Below are 17714 nucleotides of genomic sequence, written 5' to 3'. Positions count from 1 at the left end.
ACCAGGACAGATTAGCTGCTGGAAAGCAGCTCCATGGAGAAGGAGCTGGGAGTCCTGCTGGACAGTAAGTTCCCCGTGGGACAGCAGTGTGCCCTTGGGGCCAAGAGGCCAACTGTCTCCTGGGGTGCATTCAGAAGATTGTGGCCAGCAGATCAGGGGAGGTTCTCCTCCCACTCAGTTCTGCTGTGGTCAGGCCACAGCTGGAGAGCTGGGACCAGTTCTGGGCTCCTCAGTTCAGGAGAGACAGGGAAATGCTGGAGAAAGTTCAGGGGAGGCTGTGAGAATGATGAAGGGCCTGGAACATCTGAGTGAGGAGGAAAGGCTGAGAGCCCTGGGGCTGAGAGCCTGCAGAAGAGCAGCCCCAGAGGGCATCTCAGCAATGCTCAGCAAGAGCTAAAGGAGCTGTGGGGGGCAAGAGGCTGGGGCCAGACTCTGCTCAGTGGTGCCCAGGGACAGCACAAGGGGCAAGGAGCACAAAGTGGAACCCAGGAGGTTGCATCTGAGCAGGAGGAGAAAGTTGTTTGTTGTGAGGGTGCTGGAGGCCTGGAGCAGGCTGCTCAGAGAGGTTGTGGAGTCTCCTTGTGTGGAGAGCTTCCAACCCCCCCTGGGCATTGTGCTCCTGGGCAAGCTGCTGTGGGTGCCCTGCTGGAGCAGGGCTTGGACTGGATGAGCTCCAGAGGTCCCTTCCCACCCTACCATTCCATGATTCTGTGACCCCATAAATGTACAACTTGCCTCCTGCCTGCTCAGCAGGAGGAAGGGCATCAGCTGAATTCAGGCACTGCAAATGTCCACTCAAGCACTTCTGCCCTTTTAGCTCTTGACTTAGAGCCTTTTTTTTTTTTTTTTCTTTCTATTCTGTTTTGTTTTGGTTTGCTCCTGTGAAAGCTTTTGAACATCCACAATAAAATTCCTGTTCTCTGGCCACAAGCAAGGGCAGGGATACAAGGGGCTGTCTCCCCAGCACCTTCCAATTCAGATTGGAGTGGGAGCACTTCTGTACTGCCCTGTGGCTGGAAGCCACTGAAGCCCTGAGGCTCCAGTTCAGAGCTGCCCCTACCAGACATCCAGGGTTTGACATCCAGGAGTCCCCATCCTAGGAAACCTTCACCTCTCAGCAGGATGGACTGGTACATGACAGCAGTGTCCTGGAGCAGGTCCAGAGAAGGGCAACAGAGCTGAGGAAGGGTCTGGAGAACAGGGCTGGGGAGGAGGAGCAGCTGAGGGAGCTGGGGGTGTTTGATGTGGAGAAGAGGAGGCTGAGGGAGACCTCATTGCTCTCTACAGCTCCCTGAGAGGAGGCTGGAGCCAGGTGGGGGTTGGGCTCTGCTCCCTAAAACAAGTGATAGGACAGAGGAAATGGCCTCAAGTTGCAGCAGGGGAAGTTTAGATCAGACACTAGAAGAAACTTCTTCCCTGAAGGGGTTCTCAAAGCCTGGCCCAGGCTGCCCAGTGGAGTTGTTGAATCCCCATCCCTGGAGGTGTTTCCAGGCTGTGTAGATGTGGTGCTGAGGGCCATGGGTTAGCCCCAGCCTCAAAAGAGTTAGAGAGTGGTTGGACTTAAAGGGCTTTTCCAACCCAAAGGATTCTTTGATTCTAAGGCAGCATTAAACCTCTGCTCCACAGCTGAGCAGTTGTGAGCAGGAAGCTCTGAAAGCAGTGAACGTGGAGGCTTTCCCCAGAGAGATTTCTGCTGGACAGAGAAAATTGTGTGTACAGAGGCTTTAAGAGGGCTTTTGTTTTAACAGCCTTGAAGCTAAAAGCAAGAAATGGACAGCATCCCTCTGGAGGTGTTCAAGGCCAGGCTGGATGAGGCCCTAAGCAAGGTGGGCTGGTGGGAGGTGTCCCTGCCCTTGGCAGGGGTTGGAGCTGCATGCTCTTGACAGTTCCTTCCAGCCCAACCTATTCAGTGGTTCCATGATTCCTGCTTCATTCATGTCACTCAAGTTTTTATAGAATCAGAGAATCACAGAATTGTTTTGGCTGGAAGAGCCCTTCCAGACCATCCAGTCCAGCCATGCCCCCAGCACTGCCAGGGCACCACTGCACCACGTCCCTTAGCACCACATCTACACAGCTTGGAAACCCCTCCAGGGATGGGGACTCCACCACTGCCCAGGGCAGCCTTGAGAACTCATTTGGGGAAGAAATTGTTGCTCGTGTCCAACCTAAAAATCCTCTGGCACAACTCCTCTTGTCCTGTCACTTAGTACATGGCAGCAGAGCCCAACCCCCACCTGGCTCCAGCTTCACAGTCTCACAGTACATCAGAGCTTGGAAGGGACCTCAAGAGATCATCAGGTCCAACCCCCTGCCAGAGCAGCATCACTTAGGGTAGTCTGCACAGGAATGCAGCCAGGTGAGTAGAGAGCAATGAGGTCTCCCTCAGCCTCCTCATCCCCAGGCTGAACACCCCCAGCTCCCTCAGCTGCTCCTCTCTAGCCCTGTTTCAGACCCTCTGGACCTGCTCCAGCTCCTCAATGCTTTCTTGTAATGAAGGCTCAAAAACTGAACCCATGACTTCAAGTGAGGCCTCCCCAGTGCCCAGTCCAGGGGCACAATCCCTGCCCTGCTCCTGCTGCCCACACCATTGCTGCCCCAGGCCAGGCTGCTGCTGCCCTTCTTGCCCACCTGGGCACACACTTCCTTCTGTTTAGCTGCTTACCAACCATACCCCACCTGCCCTCAGCCCGGTGCATCACCTCTCATCCCAGCAGAACTCAGGCACTGGAGGCTGGGCTCTGGCTACAGCCATGGCAAGACCCTGCAGGAAGAAGGCCAAACTCTACAGGGCAAAGTTCCACCCTGAGCACAGCAGGGCACTGAGAGCCACGAGGCCTTCTAATAGCAAGAGCCAGAGAGACTTCAGCACTCAGAAGCCTTCTGTTCTCCTGGAAAGCTTTTCAAGTAGGGGGGGTGGGGGGGGGGAGGGAAAAAGCCTTGCAAAATCTGTGCAAGGAGATCAGCTGATCTGAAGACACAGCACTGGTGATCACAGACCATCCCTAGCTCTGCTTTCAGGAAACAGATGAATGAGCTGAGGCAATTCTCAGGGAGACTGAAGCAAAGCAGATTTTTGAAGCCTGTGCACTCAAGCACACTGGTTGGGCTCTCCAGTGAGGGCTCAGAGCATCTGCAGCAGCTCTCTCATGGAGCTGGCCAAACAGAATTATGTAGAAATTTGCATTTCAGATGCTGAATACTAAAATGTGTCAGGAATGATTCCAGCTCCTTGCTTTTTATTTATTTATTTACTATTATTTTTGCTTTCCCAATGCTGAAAGCAATTTTCATTAAAGACCCCTGGGAGGAAGCCCTCCCTCAGCAGGAGCAGGCTGCTGGCACAGACTGTGGTCTCACAAGCACAGCATGGCAGGGGTTGGAAGGGGCCTCTGGAGATCAGCCAGTCCAACCCCCTGCCAGAGCAGGGTCACCCAAGGCAGGTGGCACAGGACAGCATCCAGCTGATGGAGACTCCACCACCTTTCTGGGCAGTCTGTTCCAGTGCTCTGCTACCCTCAACAAGGTCTCTCCTCATGTTTAGATGAACTTCTGATGTTCCAGTTTGTGCTCATTACACTTTGCCCTGTCACCAGGCACCACTGACCAAAGCCTGGTCGCATCCTCCTGACACCCACCCTTGATGAGCTCCCCCAGAAGCACTGATGAGATTTTCACTTGATGCAGAGCAATATCCAGCCAGGCTGACACCACTGGGTCCTACTTTGTTACTCATTTTTGAAGGTTTTCCAACACTAAATTGGGTGGCAGTGTGGATCTGCTGCAGGGCAGGAAGCTCTGCAGAGGGACCTGGCCAGGCTGGATCCATGGCTGAGCTCAGTGGGAGGAGGTTTAACAAAGTCAAGAGCTGGGTCCTGCCCTTGGGGCACAACAACCCCAGGAAGGCTCCAGGCTTGGGGCAGAGTGGCTGGAAACTGCCCAGCAGAGAAGGCCCTGGGGGTGCTGGGTGCCAGCAGCTGGAGATGAGCCAGCAGTGCCCAGGTGGGCAAGAAGGGCAGCAGCAGCCTGGCCTGGAGCAGCAATGGTGTGGGCAGGAGGAGCAGGGCAGGGATTGTGTCCCTGGACTGGGCACTGGGGAGGCCACAGCTTGAGTGCTGGGTTCAGTTTTGGGCCTCTCACTCCAAGAAGGACATTGAGGGCTGGAGCAGGTCCAGAGAAGGGCAGCAAAGCTGGGGAAGGGTCTGGAGAAGAGGGCTGGGGAGGAGCAGCTGAGGGAGCTGGGGGTGTTTAGTGTGGAGCAGAGGAGGCTGAGGGAGACCTCATTGCTCTCTACAGCTCCTGAGAGGAGGCTGGAGCCAGGTGGGGGTTGGGCTCTGCTCCCTAGACTCAGGTGAGAGAAGGAGAGGAAATGACCTGAAATTGTGCCAGGGGAGGGTGAGGTTGGAGAGGAGGAAAAATTTCTTTGCTTCCAGAGTGGTCAGGGATTGGCAGAGGCTGCCCAGGGAGGTGATGGAGTCCCCATCCCTGGAGGTATTCAACAACTGTGTGGCCATGACACTTGGGGCCATGGTTTAGTGGCCATGGTGGGGTTGGGTTGATGGTTGAGTCAATGATCTTGGAGGTCTCTTCCAAACCAAACCATTGTGAGATTCCATGAAAGCTGCCCATGGGTCAGGCAGTGCCATGCAGGTGTCAGCCCAGCCTCTGGTCTCACCAAAGTCAAGCAGAAGAAAGGACTCTGAGACACAACATGGCAGCTACTGCTGATGGCCACCAGGCTGCTGCAATTTCTCTTCCTCTTCATGAGATTTCTCCTATTTCTGGACCAAACAGTCACTTTCTGCTACACAGACACAATGAATTATTCAAACATTCAAATCAGCCCTGACATTTCCAAGCTGCCTTCTCCTAGCACATAGGCAGCTCCCAACCATCAGCCCTGCTGCCTCTGCCTCTTGTTTATTCTCTTCTGACATCTGTGGTTCCTCTTATGTAAACTCTCCTCCTCCACAGGCTGCCACTGAAGATCCCCCACCCAGGGCCAGCTCTCAGAGGAGCTGCTCTCTGCAGGGACAATTACAACCTGGTGACTGCCCCCAGGTGAGGCAGCACTGCCCACAGAGAGCCAACAGCAGGGCCAAGGCTGCCCTGGCTGTAGTTCACAGATCCAGAGAGCCACAGACTGGTTTGTGGTGGAAGGGACCACAAAGCTCATCCAGTTCCAACCCCCTGCCATGGGCAGGGACACCTCCCACCAGCACAGGGTGCTCAAGGCCACAGCCCCCCTGGGCAACCTGTGCCAGTCTCTCCCCACCCTCACACTGCCAACAATTTCTTCCTCCTCTGCACTCTCAATCTCCCCTCTCCCAGCTCAAAGCCATTGTCCCTCATCCTGGCACTCCCAGCCCTTGTCCAAAGTCCCTCCCCAGCTCCCCTGAAGCCCTTCAGGTACTGGAAGGCTGCTCTGGAGCCTTCTTTTCCCAGAGATGGGAAGGACACACTGGGGCTGCTGGGACACACACAAGAAGAAGTATTGCCCACTGGTGGTATCTCAGACCCTTCAAGTTAGTCTCCTCAGCATACATAAGGTGAAGCAAGAGGTACTGCTGCTCATCTGCACTTCAGCACTCAGAGAACCACAGAATCACAGAAGGGTAGGGCTTGGAAGGGATCTCTGGAGATCATCCAGTCCAAGCCCCTGCTAAAGCAGGATCACCCAGGGCAGGTCACACAGGAATGCATCCAGAGGGGTTTGGAATCTCTCCAGAGAAGAAGATTCCTGAAGCCCTCTGAGCAGCCTCATGCTTTTGGCAGAAACCAGGAGTTAAGAGTGCAGCATCTTCCTGGGGTCCAGTCTGTGCCCACTGCCCCTTGTCCTGTCACAGGACACCACTGGCAAGAGCCTGGTCCCTTCTTCTGGACAGCCACCCTGCAGATATTTTAGCCTGCTCAGATCCCCCCTGGGCTGCTCTTCTGCAGGCTCTCAGCCCCAGGGCTCTCAGCCTTTGCTCCTCACAGAGCTGCTCCAGGCCCCTCAGCACCCTTGTAGCCTTCACTGGACCCTCTGCAGTAGTTCCCTGTCCCTTCTGAACTGGGAAGCAGGGAACTGGACTGAATACTGCAGCTGTGGTCTCACCAGGGCAGATCAGAGGGGGAGGAGAGCCTTCCTCATCCTGTTGACCACACTCTTCTTCATGCATCCCAGTGGACCCCTGCCACAAGGGCACATTGTTGTCCCATGGATCACTTCTCCTTTATCATTCCTAGGACCTTCTCCAAAAGAGGAGCAGCTCAGCCCCTAAGCAGTACTGGTGCAGGAGGTTATTCTTCTTGAGGAGCCTCAGGAGGTTCCCCTGCCCAGCTCTGCAGCCTGCCCAGGTCTCTGCCAGCCACTGCTCCCAGCCAGCAGAGTGGCTGTGGCTCCATCTGTCTCCTCATCCAGTTGACTGATGCAGGTGTTGAGTAGGACTGGTCCCAGTCCTGCCCCTGCAGAACACCACTGGCTCCAGGGCTCCACCTGTGGCTGACCACAACCCTCTGAGCTCTGCTGCTCACCCAGCTCTCCGCCCATCTCACCTCCCACTCTTCCAAGTCACCCTTCCTGAGCTTGCCCATGAGGATGCTATGGGAGAGGCCTTCCCCAGCCCTGCTGAAACCAAGGGAAGTCCTGGCCCTGAGGTGTCTCTGAATCACAGCACAGGAACTGAGGCTGTTGGGATCAAGCCACACAGTCAGGAGAGAGCCTTTGCTGCAGGCCCCATCTCACCTCCCTGCCTTGATTTCTGGCAGGGTCTGGGGCAGAAGTTTTCCCCCTGTGCTGCTGCTGAGCTTTGGGCTGCCTGTGCTTTACTGGAGCTCATGAATCCACTCCCCCTCCCCACCAGTGCTGAGCAGCTATTCCTTCCCCAGCTCATCTAAGAGCTGCACATTGTCCCTGTTGCAATTAGATCTCCAGGACTGAAACATTAAATCACTTCTGTTTACCTGTCTCAGGAAACAGAGATTTCAATTCCACTGCCCTCGTGCTAGAAAATAAAGGAAATCTGTTTCTAATCCCTGAGTGCAGAAACATCAGCCCATTTCAAATGGACTGGGCATGCTGGGCCACCACAGAGCCTCTGTGCTTTGTCTCTCTCTTTAATCAAGACCAGAAGCATCAGCAGTGGATGCAGGGCAGAAGTGTCTGAGCCACCATGGACCCAGGCTGCAGGCTGCAGAGTGTGCAGCACAGCACAGCTGGGATTCAGAAGCTGTCAAGTCTTACCCCTGCAGAGCTTCAGCTACCTAAAATCATGGACTCAGAGAAGAGCTTAGATTGGAATGGACCTTAGAGATCATCTGCTCCAACCCCTGCCATGGGCAGGGACACCTCCCACCAGCACAGCTTGCTCAAGGCCTCATCCAGCCTGGCCTGGAACACCTCCAGGCAGGGGACAGCCACAGCCTCCCTGGGCAACCTGTGCCAGTCTCTCCCCACCCTCACTCTCAATAACTTCTTCCTCATCTCTGGTCTCAATCTCCCCTCTCCCAGCTCAAAGCCATTGTCCCTCATCCTGGCACTCCCAATCCTTGCCCAAAGTCCCTCCCCAGCTCTCCTGGAGCCCTTCAGCTACTGGAAGGCTGCTCTGAGCTCTCCCTGGAGCCTTCTCTTCTGCAGGCTGAACAGCCTCAACTCTCCCAGCCTGGCCACACAGGGGAGGTTCTCCAGCCCAGTCTCAAGCACCCTGAGCTCCTACCTTCAGCCCCAGGTCCAGCTCCTGCAGGGAGCTCCTGATCTCTCTGGTGAGGATGTTCATGCGCTCGCACTCCTGGAGGGCAACCACAACATAGGGAGTCCTCTCCTCCACCTTTGCCATCAGCTCTGCCATGTTGAACTCATCCATCAGTTTCTCTAACATCTCTTCCAGGAGAGCTTTCACCTGGGAGCAGAAGGAAAAAGGGAGAGGTATGTTAGTGACTGATCCATGGAGCTTCTCCAGGTGCCTGAGCGCAGAATGGAAACTCTACCTGCCAGGTAGTGCCTGCACAGCACCATCTCAGCTGTGCTGGGCAGCACAGCATCACAGACTGGTAGGGGCTGGAAAGGACCTCTGCAGATCATCCAGTTCAACCCCCCTGCCAGGGCAAGGCACAAAGGAACACACCCAGGTGGGGTTGGAAAGCCTCCACTGCACCTTTCCAAGTGCTTGTCCCATCCTATGAAAACCCAAATGCTTACAAAGGTTAATGTCAGATGAGAAGCCTTCCAGATGCTGGTTTGAAAATGTCACTGTGACATGTGGCAGTCTCTGGGGCCTCAGCCCTGTGGTCTCACCTCTGCAAGCAAGAAGATGTATGGAGCTGTAGCCTCAGCTGAGCCCCAGGACAACAGAGCTTAGGAGCTGGACTGCTGGGGTGCATGGGCAGAGAGCTGAGGACATGAAATGTAACTGTGAGCTAACAGCCATGGAAGGGAAGCACAAGGAAACAGCAAGGGGCCACATCAAATTGGAATGCTGAGAGGTGCAAAGCTGACCATGAGCTACACCCTAGCACACAGGAGCCTCTGCAGTGTCTGCACAAGCTGCTCTTGTTGGGGAGGTGTGGAGAGCCTGGAGCTGTTGGGGGTGCAGAGCTGGAAATGAGCCAGCACCAGCCCCAGCCTGGCCTGGGCTCAGCCCCAGCAGTGTGGGCAGCAGGGGCAGGGAGGGGATTCTGCCCCTCTGCTGTGCTCTGCTCAGACCTCCCCTGCAGTGCTGGGGCAGCTCTGGAGCCCTCAGCACAGACAGGGAGCTGGTGGAGCAGGGCCAGAGGAGGTCACAGCAATGCTGGCAGGGCTGGAAGCCCTCTGCTGGGAGCCAGGCTGAGAGAGTTGGGCTTGAGCAGCCTGGTGAGGCGAAGGCTCCAGGGAGACCTTCTGGTGGCCTTGCAGTGCTTCAAGGCTGATCAGAGAGCTGGGGACAGAGTTTTGAGCAGGGCCTGTGGTGACAGGACAAGGGGGGAGGGTTTGGAACTCAGAGAGGGAGATTGGTAGTGGAGAGAAGGGAGAAATGTTTGCCCCTGAGGGTGGGGAGAGCCTGTCCCAGGCTGACCAGAGAGGTGGGAGCTGCCCCCTGGCTGGCACCAGTGCAGGTCAGGTTGTTTGGGGCTGTGAGCAACCTGCTGTGGTTGGGGCTGTCCCTGCTGGCTGCAGGGCTTGGGCTGGAGGAGCTTGAAAGGGAAAGGTCACTTCCCACCCAAACCAGGCTGTGACTGTGATTCTCTGATTTGCTGTCCTTGAGCATCCCCTCTGGCTTTGCTAGGTCTGGATTATTTCCCTCACATCAGATTCCAGCATGAACTGAAATCTGAACACACTGAGCTGTTCTGAAAGCCTTTCAGGTGTCAGCAGTAGGTTCCCCAGCTCCACACCAAGCCAAAGCAAGCCTGGAGGTTGGCTTTCTGCTAGCCATTCATTGAGCTACAGGGCTTGAAACAGAGCTGGGCCCTTAGGGCTGCAGATACACAAACCTGGGCAGGTGTTGGCTGGTTTCAGATCCTGTTCTGAATGCTAGGGGTAGCTTGTCATGAGCTGTGAGCTCTGAGAGGAGGGGCTGCGGTCAGCCAGTACAAGGGCACAGCAGTGGAGATCAGCTGGAAAGCAGAAATTACAAGGCCCCTGGGAGAAGGGGAGCTGGGTGGGAGCTGGTGGGCTCAGTAAGTGGTGGGCTGGGGTGGCACATGGCAGCTAGCAGCTGGTGTGCTGAGGAAGTCATTGGTATGCCAGGCAGAGCATGGCACACAGGGACTGGTGGCTCAGAGACTGCAGAGGCCACAGAAGGTTGATTTGCAATGTCTTCACAAGATGATAATGAAGGCACTGAGGTTCAGGGGGTAATTAAAAGCCACTGTCCTATTACTGACAATACTCTAATTACATCCCACCCTGCTGGGGTGCTGCATAACATGAGGCTGCTGCCATTAGAGAGGTGGTTTGCAGCCAGCTAAGGCAGCACAGGCTGCAGTGAGCAGCTGGGGGACAGACCTCAGCCAGGCAGGGCCACCTGTGGATGGGACAGGAGGCGAAACTCATTCATGGAGTGCTTTGGGTTGGAAGGGACCTCAGAGATCATCCAACCCCTGCCATGGGCAGGGACACCTCCCACCAGCACAGCTTGCTCAAGGCCTCATCCAGCCTGGCCTTGAACACCTCCAGGCAGGGGACAGCCACAACCTCCCTGGGCAACCTGTGCCAGTCTCTCCCCACCCTCACTCTCAACAATTTCTTCCTCCTCTCCACTCTCAATCTCCCCTCTCCCAGCTCAAAGCCATTGTCCCTCATCCTGGCACTCCCAGCCCTTGTCCAAAGTCCCTCCCCAGCTATCCTGGAGCCCTTCAGCTACTGGAAGGCTGCTCTGAGGTCTCCCTGGAGCATCCTCTTCTCCAGCCTGAACAGCCCCAACTCTCCCTGGGCAGGGACACCTCCCACCAGCCCAGGCTGCTCAAGGCCTCATCCAGCCTGGCCTTGAGCACCTCCAGGGAAGGGACATCCACAGCCTCCCTGGGCAGCCTGTTCCAGTGTGTCCCACAGGAAGGAAGCCAGCAGCTCCTCCCTGCTCCCTCTCACCGTTTCTTCCCTGGTCACCACTCCTCCTTCCCCCAGGCTGCTGTCCCGCGGCTGCAGCTCCAGCACCTCGCGGAAGAGCCTCTCGGAGGCCTGGGTGAGGAAACCAATCTCAGCGTTGGGATGGAGGCCATAGAGGTAAGGAGACTCTGGAGGCAGTGCTTCATCAATGTACTGTGTAGAGAAAGCCAGGGGCAGGTTAGAGGCAGAATTGTTTGGGTTGGGAAAGCCCTTTCAGATCCTCCAGCCCAACCCTTCCCTAGCTCTGCCAAGGCTGCTGCTAAACCACAGCCCTCAGCACCACAGCTCTGCCTCTGTTAAACACCTCCAGGGATGAGGATTCAACCACCCCCCTGGGCAGCCTGTGCCAGGCTTTGAGAACCCTTTCAGTCAAGAAGTTTCTTCTAACGTCCGACATACACCTCCCCTGGTGCAACCTGAGGCCATTTTCTGCCATCCTATGACTTGTAAGTAGGCAGCAGAGCCCAACCCCCACCTGGCTCCAGCCTCCTCTCAGGAGCTGTAGAGAGCAATGAGGTCTCCCTCAGCCTCCTCTGCTCCACACTAAACACCCCCAGCTCCCTCAGCTGCTCCTCCCCAGCCCTGTTCTCCTGACTCTTCCCCAGCTCTGTTGCCCTTCTCTGGACCTGCTCCAGCCCTCAATGTCCTTCTTGCAGTGAGAGAACCAAAACTGAACCCAACACTCAAGTTGTGGCCTCCCCAGTGCCCAGTCCAGGGGCACAGTCCCTGCCCTGCTCCTGCTGCCCACACCATTGCTGCTTCAGGCCAGGCTGCTGCTGCCCTTCTTGCCCACCTGGGCACTGCTGGCTCATCTCCAGCTGCTGGCACCCAGCACCCCCAGGGCCTTTTCTGCTGGGCAATTTCCAGCCACTCAGCCCCAAGCCTGGAGCATCCATGAGGTTGTTGTGGCCCAAGGGCAGGACCCACTGTTAGACACAGAGCCCAGGGCACTTTGGCTGCAGAGGTGATGGTGCTGGAGTTATCACCCAGCTGAGCCAGCCCAGGCTCCTTGTGGAATGGTGGGGAAGGAGCAGTGCAGTGCTTCAGAACAGCTTCTGCTGCTGCTGTCACACTGCAGTAATTGCTGAAGTTTGCCTTGGCTCCATCCCTCCTGCCTGCACCTTCTCTATCAATTATCCACTCTGCATTTCAGCATCAACATCCTGCAATCTCTCCTGGGAGTTTAGCTTCCAGTAGTTAAATTTCATGAACAAAACCCAGAGCCCACCCCTTCTGCTGCCTGTGTGCACAAAGAGATCAGTGAGTGGATCAACAAGAGCCTTCAGTGTTTTCCATCAGAGCTGATGATCAAAGGAGCTCCAAAGAGCCATTGTGGCAAACACTGCCTGGATGTCATTTTCCAGGAGCCCTGCTCCAAGCTCAGGAACTGATACAGTTGTTCCCTTCATGAGTGAACAGAATGAGCCTCTGATGAAGTAGCAAATCATCATTAGGCTTGGTTCATCCAAGGGAATGCAAAAACATCTCCAGAGACAGAACATAATGGGAAATGTTATTGTCCCTAGTATCAGGAGAGGGGAAGGCCTGAAATTGTGCCAGGGGAGGGTTAGGTTGGAGAGAAGGAAAAATTTCTTTGCTGCAAGAGTGGTCAGGGATTGGCAGAGGCTGCCCAGGGAGGTGGTGGAGTCCCCATGCCTGGAGCTGTTCCAGCAAGGTGTGGCCATGGCACTTGGGGCCATGTTTGGTGGCCATGGTAGGGCTGGGTTGGTGTTGGACTGGATGACCTCAGAGGCCTCTTCCAAGCCAAACCATTCTGGATGATTCACAGGGTCACAGATTGCATCAGGTTGGAAGGGACCTCCCAGGTCATCTTCTCCAACCCCCTGCAGCCAGCAAGGACACCTCCAACCAGAGCAGGCTGCCCAGGGACACAGCAAGGCTGGTCTTGATTGTCTCCAGGGAGCCTCCACCACCTCCCTGGGCAACCTGTTCCAGTGTCTCCCCAGCCTCACTGTGCAGAAGTTCCTCCTGATGTCCAACCTAACTCTGCCCTGCTCCAGTTTCAAACCTTTGCCCCTGGTCCTGTCCCCACAGCCCTTCTGAACAGTCCCTCCCAAGCCTGCCTGTAGCTCCCTTCAGGTACTGTAAGGCTGTCCTAAGGTCTCCTTGGAGTCTTCTATTCTCCAGGCTGAGCAGCCCCAAGTTCCTCAGCCTCTTCCCCCATAGCAGAGGTTCTCCAGCCCTCTGATCATCTTTGTGGCTTCCTCTGGACCCTCTCCAGCAGCTTCAGCTCCTTCCTGTGCTTGGGTCCCCCATATCTGGCCCCAGCCCTGCAGGTGAGGTCTCCCCAGAGCAGAGCAGAGGGGCAGGATCCTCTCTCTCCAGCTCTGGCCACACTGCTTTGGGTGCAGCCCAGGCTGCCCTTGGCCTTCTGTGCTGCCAGTGCCCATTGCTGGCTCCTGCCCAGCTCCTCCCCCACCAGCACCCCCAAGGCCTTCTCCATGATGATCCTAAAGGTCTCTTCCATGGCTCTATGAAGCACCAGCAGCTGTCACACTCTGCAGTGCCGTTGCTGCCTCCTTGGCAGCTCTCAGGGCAGTTTTGGAGCCATCCCAGTAGTGTGGAGAGCAAAGCACACACCTGATGGTAGCCATTGTAGTCCATGCTCCCCGGGATGGGGAATCCTGGAGCCAGCAGGAGTTCTCCCTCCAGCATTTCTGGCTTAATGAATTCCTCCAAGTAGGTCCTGCAGAGCCTCCTGTCCCAGCTGTCCGTGATGTGGCCTCCGTACATGATCTCCCCCACGAGGTAGCGCAAGTCCTCGTAAGGGACCTGCAGGAGGGGCAGAAAGACACAGACTGGCCTGCTGGAAATGACCCTCATGGATTGCTACATGGTTTGGGTTGCAAGGGCACTTATAATCATCACCCCCCACCAGCACAGCTTGCTCAAGGCCTCACCCAATCTGGACTTCAACACCTCCAGGCAGGGCACAGCCACAGCCTCCCTGGGCAACCTGTGCCAGTCTCTCCCCACCCTCACTGCCAACAATTTCTTCCTCATCTCCACTCTCCATCTCCCCTCTCCCAGCTCAAAGCCATTGTCCCTCATCCTGGCACTCCCAGCCCTTGTCCAAAGTCCCTCCCCAGCTCTCCTGGAGCCCTTCAGCTACTGGAAGGCTGCTCTGAGCTCTCCCTGGAGCCTTCTCTTCTCCAGCCTGAACAGCCCCAACTCTCCCAGCCTGTCCCCATAGCAGAGCTTCTCCAGCCCTCTGATCAGCTTTGTGGCCTCCTCTGGACCCTCTCCAACAATTCAAGCCCAACCATAATCCAACCAACCATAACCCAACTTGTGCTTGTACACAACTCCTGGATCATGTCCCTAAGCTCTTCATCCAAGCACGTTTTAAACTCCTCCAAGCATGGTGACTCCACCACTGCCCTGGCCAGCCTGTGGCAGTCTTAGGGCATGAGTTCAAACACCAGAGCTCCACCAGCCATGTGGCTGAGCTGCAGGTGACAGCACTGAGCTCTGATCTCTTCCACTGGTTTGGTTTTCTGAGTACACAAACATTGGGAGCAGTCAAATCCTGCCCAAGGAACATTGGATCACAACACAGGTTTCCTGCAGCTCCCACTGAATGCGAATCTCTGCTAGCCCAAAGCCCACTCTGCATTTCCAACAGCAGATGAGCACAGGCATGATTTGCTCTGGTTTGGAAGCTGTGGTGAGTGGCACTGCAGGCTCCCATCTCACACAGAGCCCTTCTGAGCTGTCAAGTTGGAAACCACATCCAGGGACGTCCAGGAGCTCCAGCAATAGCCAGCTGGTGGTGGCCAGGCACTGGGCAGCCCTCCTTTGCTTCACACACCTTGGGGCTGGCCTCCAGGTAGTTGTAGAGCACGCTGACAGAGATGGTGAGGTCCCCAGTGCTGAAGGGGTAGGAGCGGTTCCAGCCCTGGGGTCCGAACTTGCGCCTCTCAGCCACCATGGCGTGGAAGTAGCAGAGGGCAAAGAGGATGCTCCTGAACTCCTTCTCCCTGCTGCACAGCTCCAGGGTGTCCTGCAACACAGGCAGAGGGGACAGGCTGGGTGAGTCCACACTGTGCTCAGGCCCAGCAGCCCTCAGGGATCTCAGAAGGACATGGACCTGATAGAGCCACAAAGATGATCAGAGGGCTGGCTGGGGACAGGCTGGGAGAGCTGGGACTACTCAGCCTGCAGAAGAGAAGGCTCCAAAGAGACCTTAGAGCAGCATTTCAAGATCTGAAGGGGCTACAGGAAGGTTGGGGAGGGACTGTTCAGAAGGGGCTGTGGGGATAGGACCAGGGGCAATGGTTTGAAACTGGAACAGGGCAGAGTTAGGTTGGACATCAGGAGGGAGTTCTGCACAGTGAGGCTGGGGAGACACTAGAACAGGTTGCACAGGGAGATGGTTGAGGCTCTGTCCCTGGAGACATTCAAGACCAGCCTTGCTGTGTCCCTGGGCAGCCTGATCTGGTTGCAGATGTCCCTGCTGCCTGCAGGGGAGTTGAACAAGATGCCCCTTGAGGATCCCTCCCAACCTAATGCAATCTGTGAATCCCAAGCCCTGTTTTCCCCATCACTAGCCAGCACTTTAAGCTCCTTTCATTATCAGGAACCCAATGAAGAACTGTTTGAAACACGTGCTGAGTACCTTCCTCTATTTAGAACAGGCCCCTGGGCTTCACAGGGAGCTTGGCTGGAGGAACACTGAGTGAGAGCCCAGCTCAAGCTCCTCCAGCCTCCCCATTCAGTTGTGCATTTTGCTTCAGCTACAAAGCAGAGCAATACTCCCTGTGCACAACCAGGGCTCCCTCTTTGTAGCTGCTCAGCTGAGAGCTAAATTGGAACATCCACTCTGTGAAAGGAGCTGGGAAATGAGGTGTGAAGGGGTCCCACCCACTCACTCCAGCACTTCTGATGGAAGACTCCAGCAATTTAGAAAATGCTAACTACTTTCTGATTGAAATGAACAGAGGCAGGATGAAAATGTTACTTGGGCTGAAGGTTCTCCCCTCCCATGCTCTCCAGGACCTCCAGTGGAATTCAGGATGATGAATACCAGTAAATAAAAATGGAATCATCCTCCCTGGCTGCTGGCATCAATCCTTGCCTGCTGCTTCTCCACCTCTCCTGCTCAGCACTGAGCACTCCTGCACTCAACATTCCCTCCAAGCCAGCACCTGAGTGCAGAACCAGCTGGGAGCTATCCCCATTTCTCTGCCCCATGGAGAACCACAATACTCTGGGGTTGCTCTTGCCTGGTCCCAGGTGGCAAGAGGTTCTATGGAGACAAAAGCAAACAATGCTGCAAGGTCTGCCCCAGTGTTCCTGGCACAGTCATCACAGAATGGAGAGGGCAGAGAGAATTGGGCTTGGGCAGCCTGGAGAGGAGAAGGCTCCAGGGAGACCTTCTGGTGGCCTTGCAGTGCTTCAAGGCTGATCAGAGAGCTGGGGACAGACTTTTGAGTAGGGCCTGTGGTGAGAGGATAAGGGGGGAGGGTTTGAAACTCACAAAGGGAGATTGGTAGTGGAGAGAAGGGAGAAATGTTTGCCCCTGAGGGTGCTGCTCTGGTTGGGGATGTCCCTGCTGGCTGCAGGGGGTTGTGCTGGATGAGCTTGAAAGGTCTCTTCCCAGCCAGCCACTATGATAAATCTTTGTCATTCTAGACCTTGCATCCCCTCTGGGTCATGCCCACGCTAAGGGAAGGGGAAGGAAGGAGAAGGGAGAAAAGGGAAGGGGAAGGGGAAGGGGAAGGGGAAGGGGAAGAGGAAGGGGAAGGGGAAGGGGAAGGGGAAGGGGAAGGGGAAGGTTTGTTGGATCCAGAGACTGCAGGATTCCAAGGCACTCCCAGATTCCGCTGCCTGGCAGCAGCAATGTCTACAGATGTCCTTCCCTAGCTGTGGCTCCTCCCTGCTGGGCAGCAGCTGGGGTGAGCCCTGCTCTGCTCCCACCTGGCTGAAGTTGTGCAGGGCTTGGTGCAGGTTGGCCTGCATGCCGGTGGGGGCCTCGCTGGTGATCTTGATGGAGCTCTGCAGGATGCCCGGGGGGATGCAGTGTTTGCCAGGGCAGGGGGCGGGCTCGGCGCTCAGGAAGATGCGCAGCTCGGGGTGGCTGCCCTCACTCTGCTGCTCCAGCTGCTTCTCCAGGGAGCTCAGCCACTTGGCCACCAGGTGGATGTTCTGCCAGGGAAAAAGGGGACAAGGCTTCATTAGTCCTCCCTGTGTACAGCTGCACTGACTGGTATGGAATTCATCCCAGCAACCGACTGCAGCCACCAAGGCTTCACTCTGGTGGTTGGCATTGCCCTGGTAGTGCCCACAGGCAGCTCCAGCCCACACAGCCCAGGGCACCAAGCACCTGCAAACTAAAAGCAGACAGTGTAAACCACCAGCAATGAAGCAAGTCCTGACTGGGTTCTTTGGGTCCTTGAGGACAATCACAGATCATCACTGGATGATCCTCTGGGAATCACCCAATCCAAGCCCTGCTCCAGCAGGGCACCCACAGCAGCTTGCCCAGCAGCACAATGCCCGGGGGGGGTTGGAAGTTCTTCACACAAGGAGACTCCACAACCTCTCTGGGCAGCCTGCTCCAGGCCTCCAGCACCCTCACAACAAACAACTTTCTCCTCCTGCTCAGATACAACCTCCTGGGTTCCACTTTGTGCCCCCTGCCCCTTGTGCTGTCCCTGGGCACCACTGAGCAGAGTCTGGCCACAGCCTCTTGCCCCCCACAGCTCCTTTAGCTCTTGCTGAGCATTGCTGAGATGCCCTCTGGGGCTGCTCTTCTGCAGGCTCTCAGCCCCAGGGCTCTCAGCCTTTGCTCCTCACAGAGCTGCTCCAGGCCCCTCAGCAGCTTTGCAGCCTCCCCTGGACTCTCTCCAGCAGTTCCCTCTCTTTCCAGAACTGAAAAACCCAGAACTGGACCCAGGAGTACCTGGTCTCAGCAAGACAGAGTAGAGCAAGGGAGAACCTGCCTTGCCCTGCTGGTCACACTCTTGTTCATGCACCCCAGGACCCCATTGGTCTCCCTGGCCACAAGGCACATTGCTGGCTCATGGGGACCTTGCTGTCCCCCACCACTCCCAGGTCCTTCTGTGTGGAGCTGATTCTAGATGGCTCTTCTAGATGTTTGCTGAAGCAGAGGTACTTCCCCACATCC

At 56.0% G+C, this 17714-nt stretch overlaps 1 protein-coding gene across 1 annotated transcript in view; it reads right to left on the bottom strand.

Moving 5' to 3' along the window:
• Window positions 1-17714, bottom strand: part of DNAH9 (dynein axonemal heavy chain 9) — a 243779-nt gene that overhangs the window by 5266 nt on the left and 220799 nt on the right. Inside the window, exons 63-67 of the mRNA XM_054394050.1 lie at window positions 16505-16732; window positions 14397-14588; window positions 13166-13357; window positions 10547-10717; window positions 7698-7880 (exon numbers count right to left, since the gene is read on the bottom strand). Of these exons, the coding sequence (XP_054250025.1) occupies window positions 7698-7880; window positions 10547-10717; window positions 13166-13357; window positions 14397-14588; window positions 16505-16732 (966 nt within the window). The remainder of the gene's footprint in view (window positions 1-7697; window positions 7881-10546; window positions 10718-13165; window positions 13358-14396; window positions 14589-16504; window positions 16733-17714) is intronic.

Source organism: Indicator indicator, chromosome 29 (genome assembly GCF_027791375.1).
Source record: "Indicator indicator isolate 239-I01 chromosome 29, UM_Iind_1.1, whole genome shotgun sequence".
Taxonomy (NCBI): Eukaryota; Metazoa; Chordata; class Aves; order Piciformes; family Indicatoridae; genus Indicator; species Indicator indicator.
The sequence above is the reverse complement of the archived record's forward strand: the minus strand, read 5'-3'. Positions and strand labels throughout refer to the sequence as shown.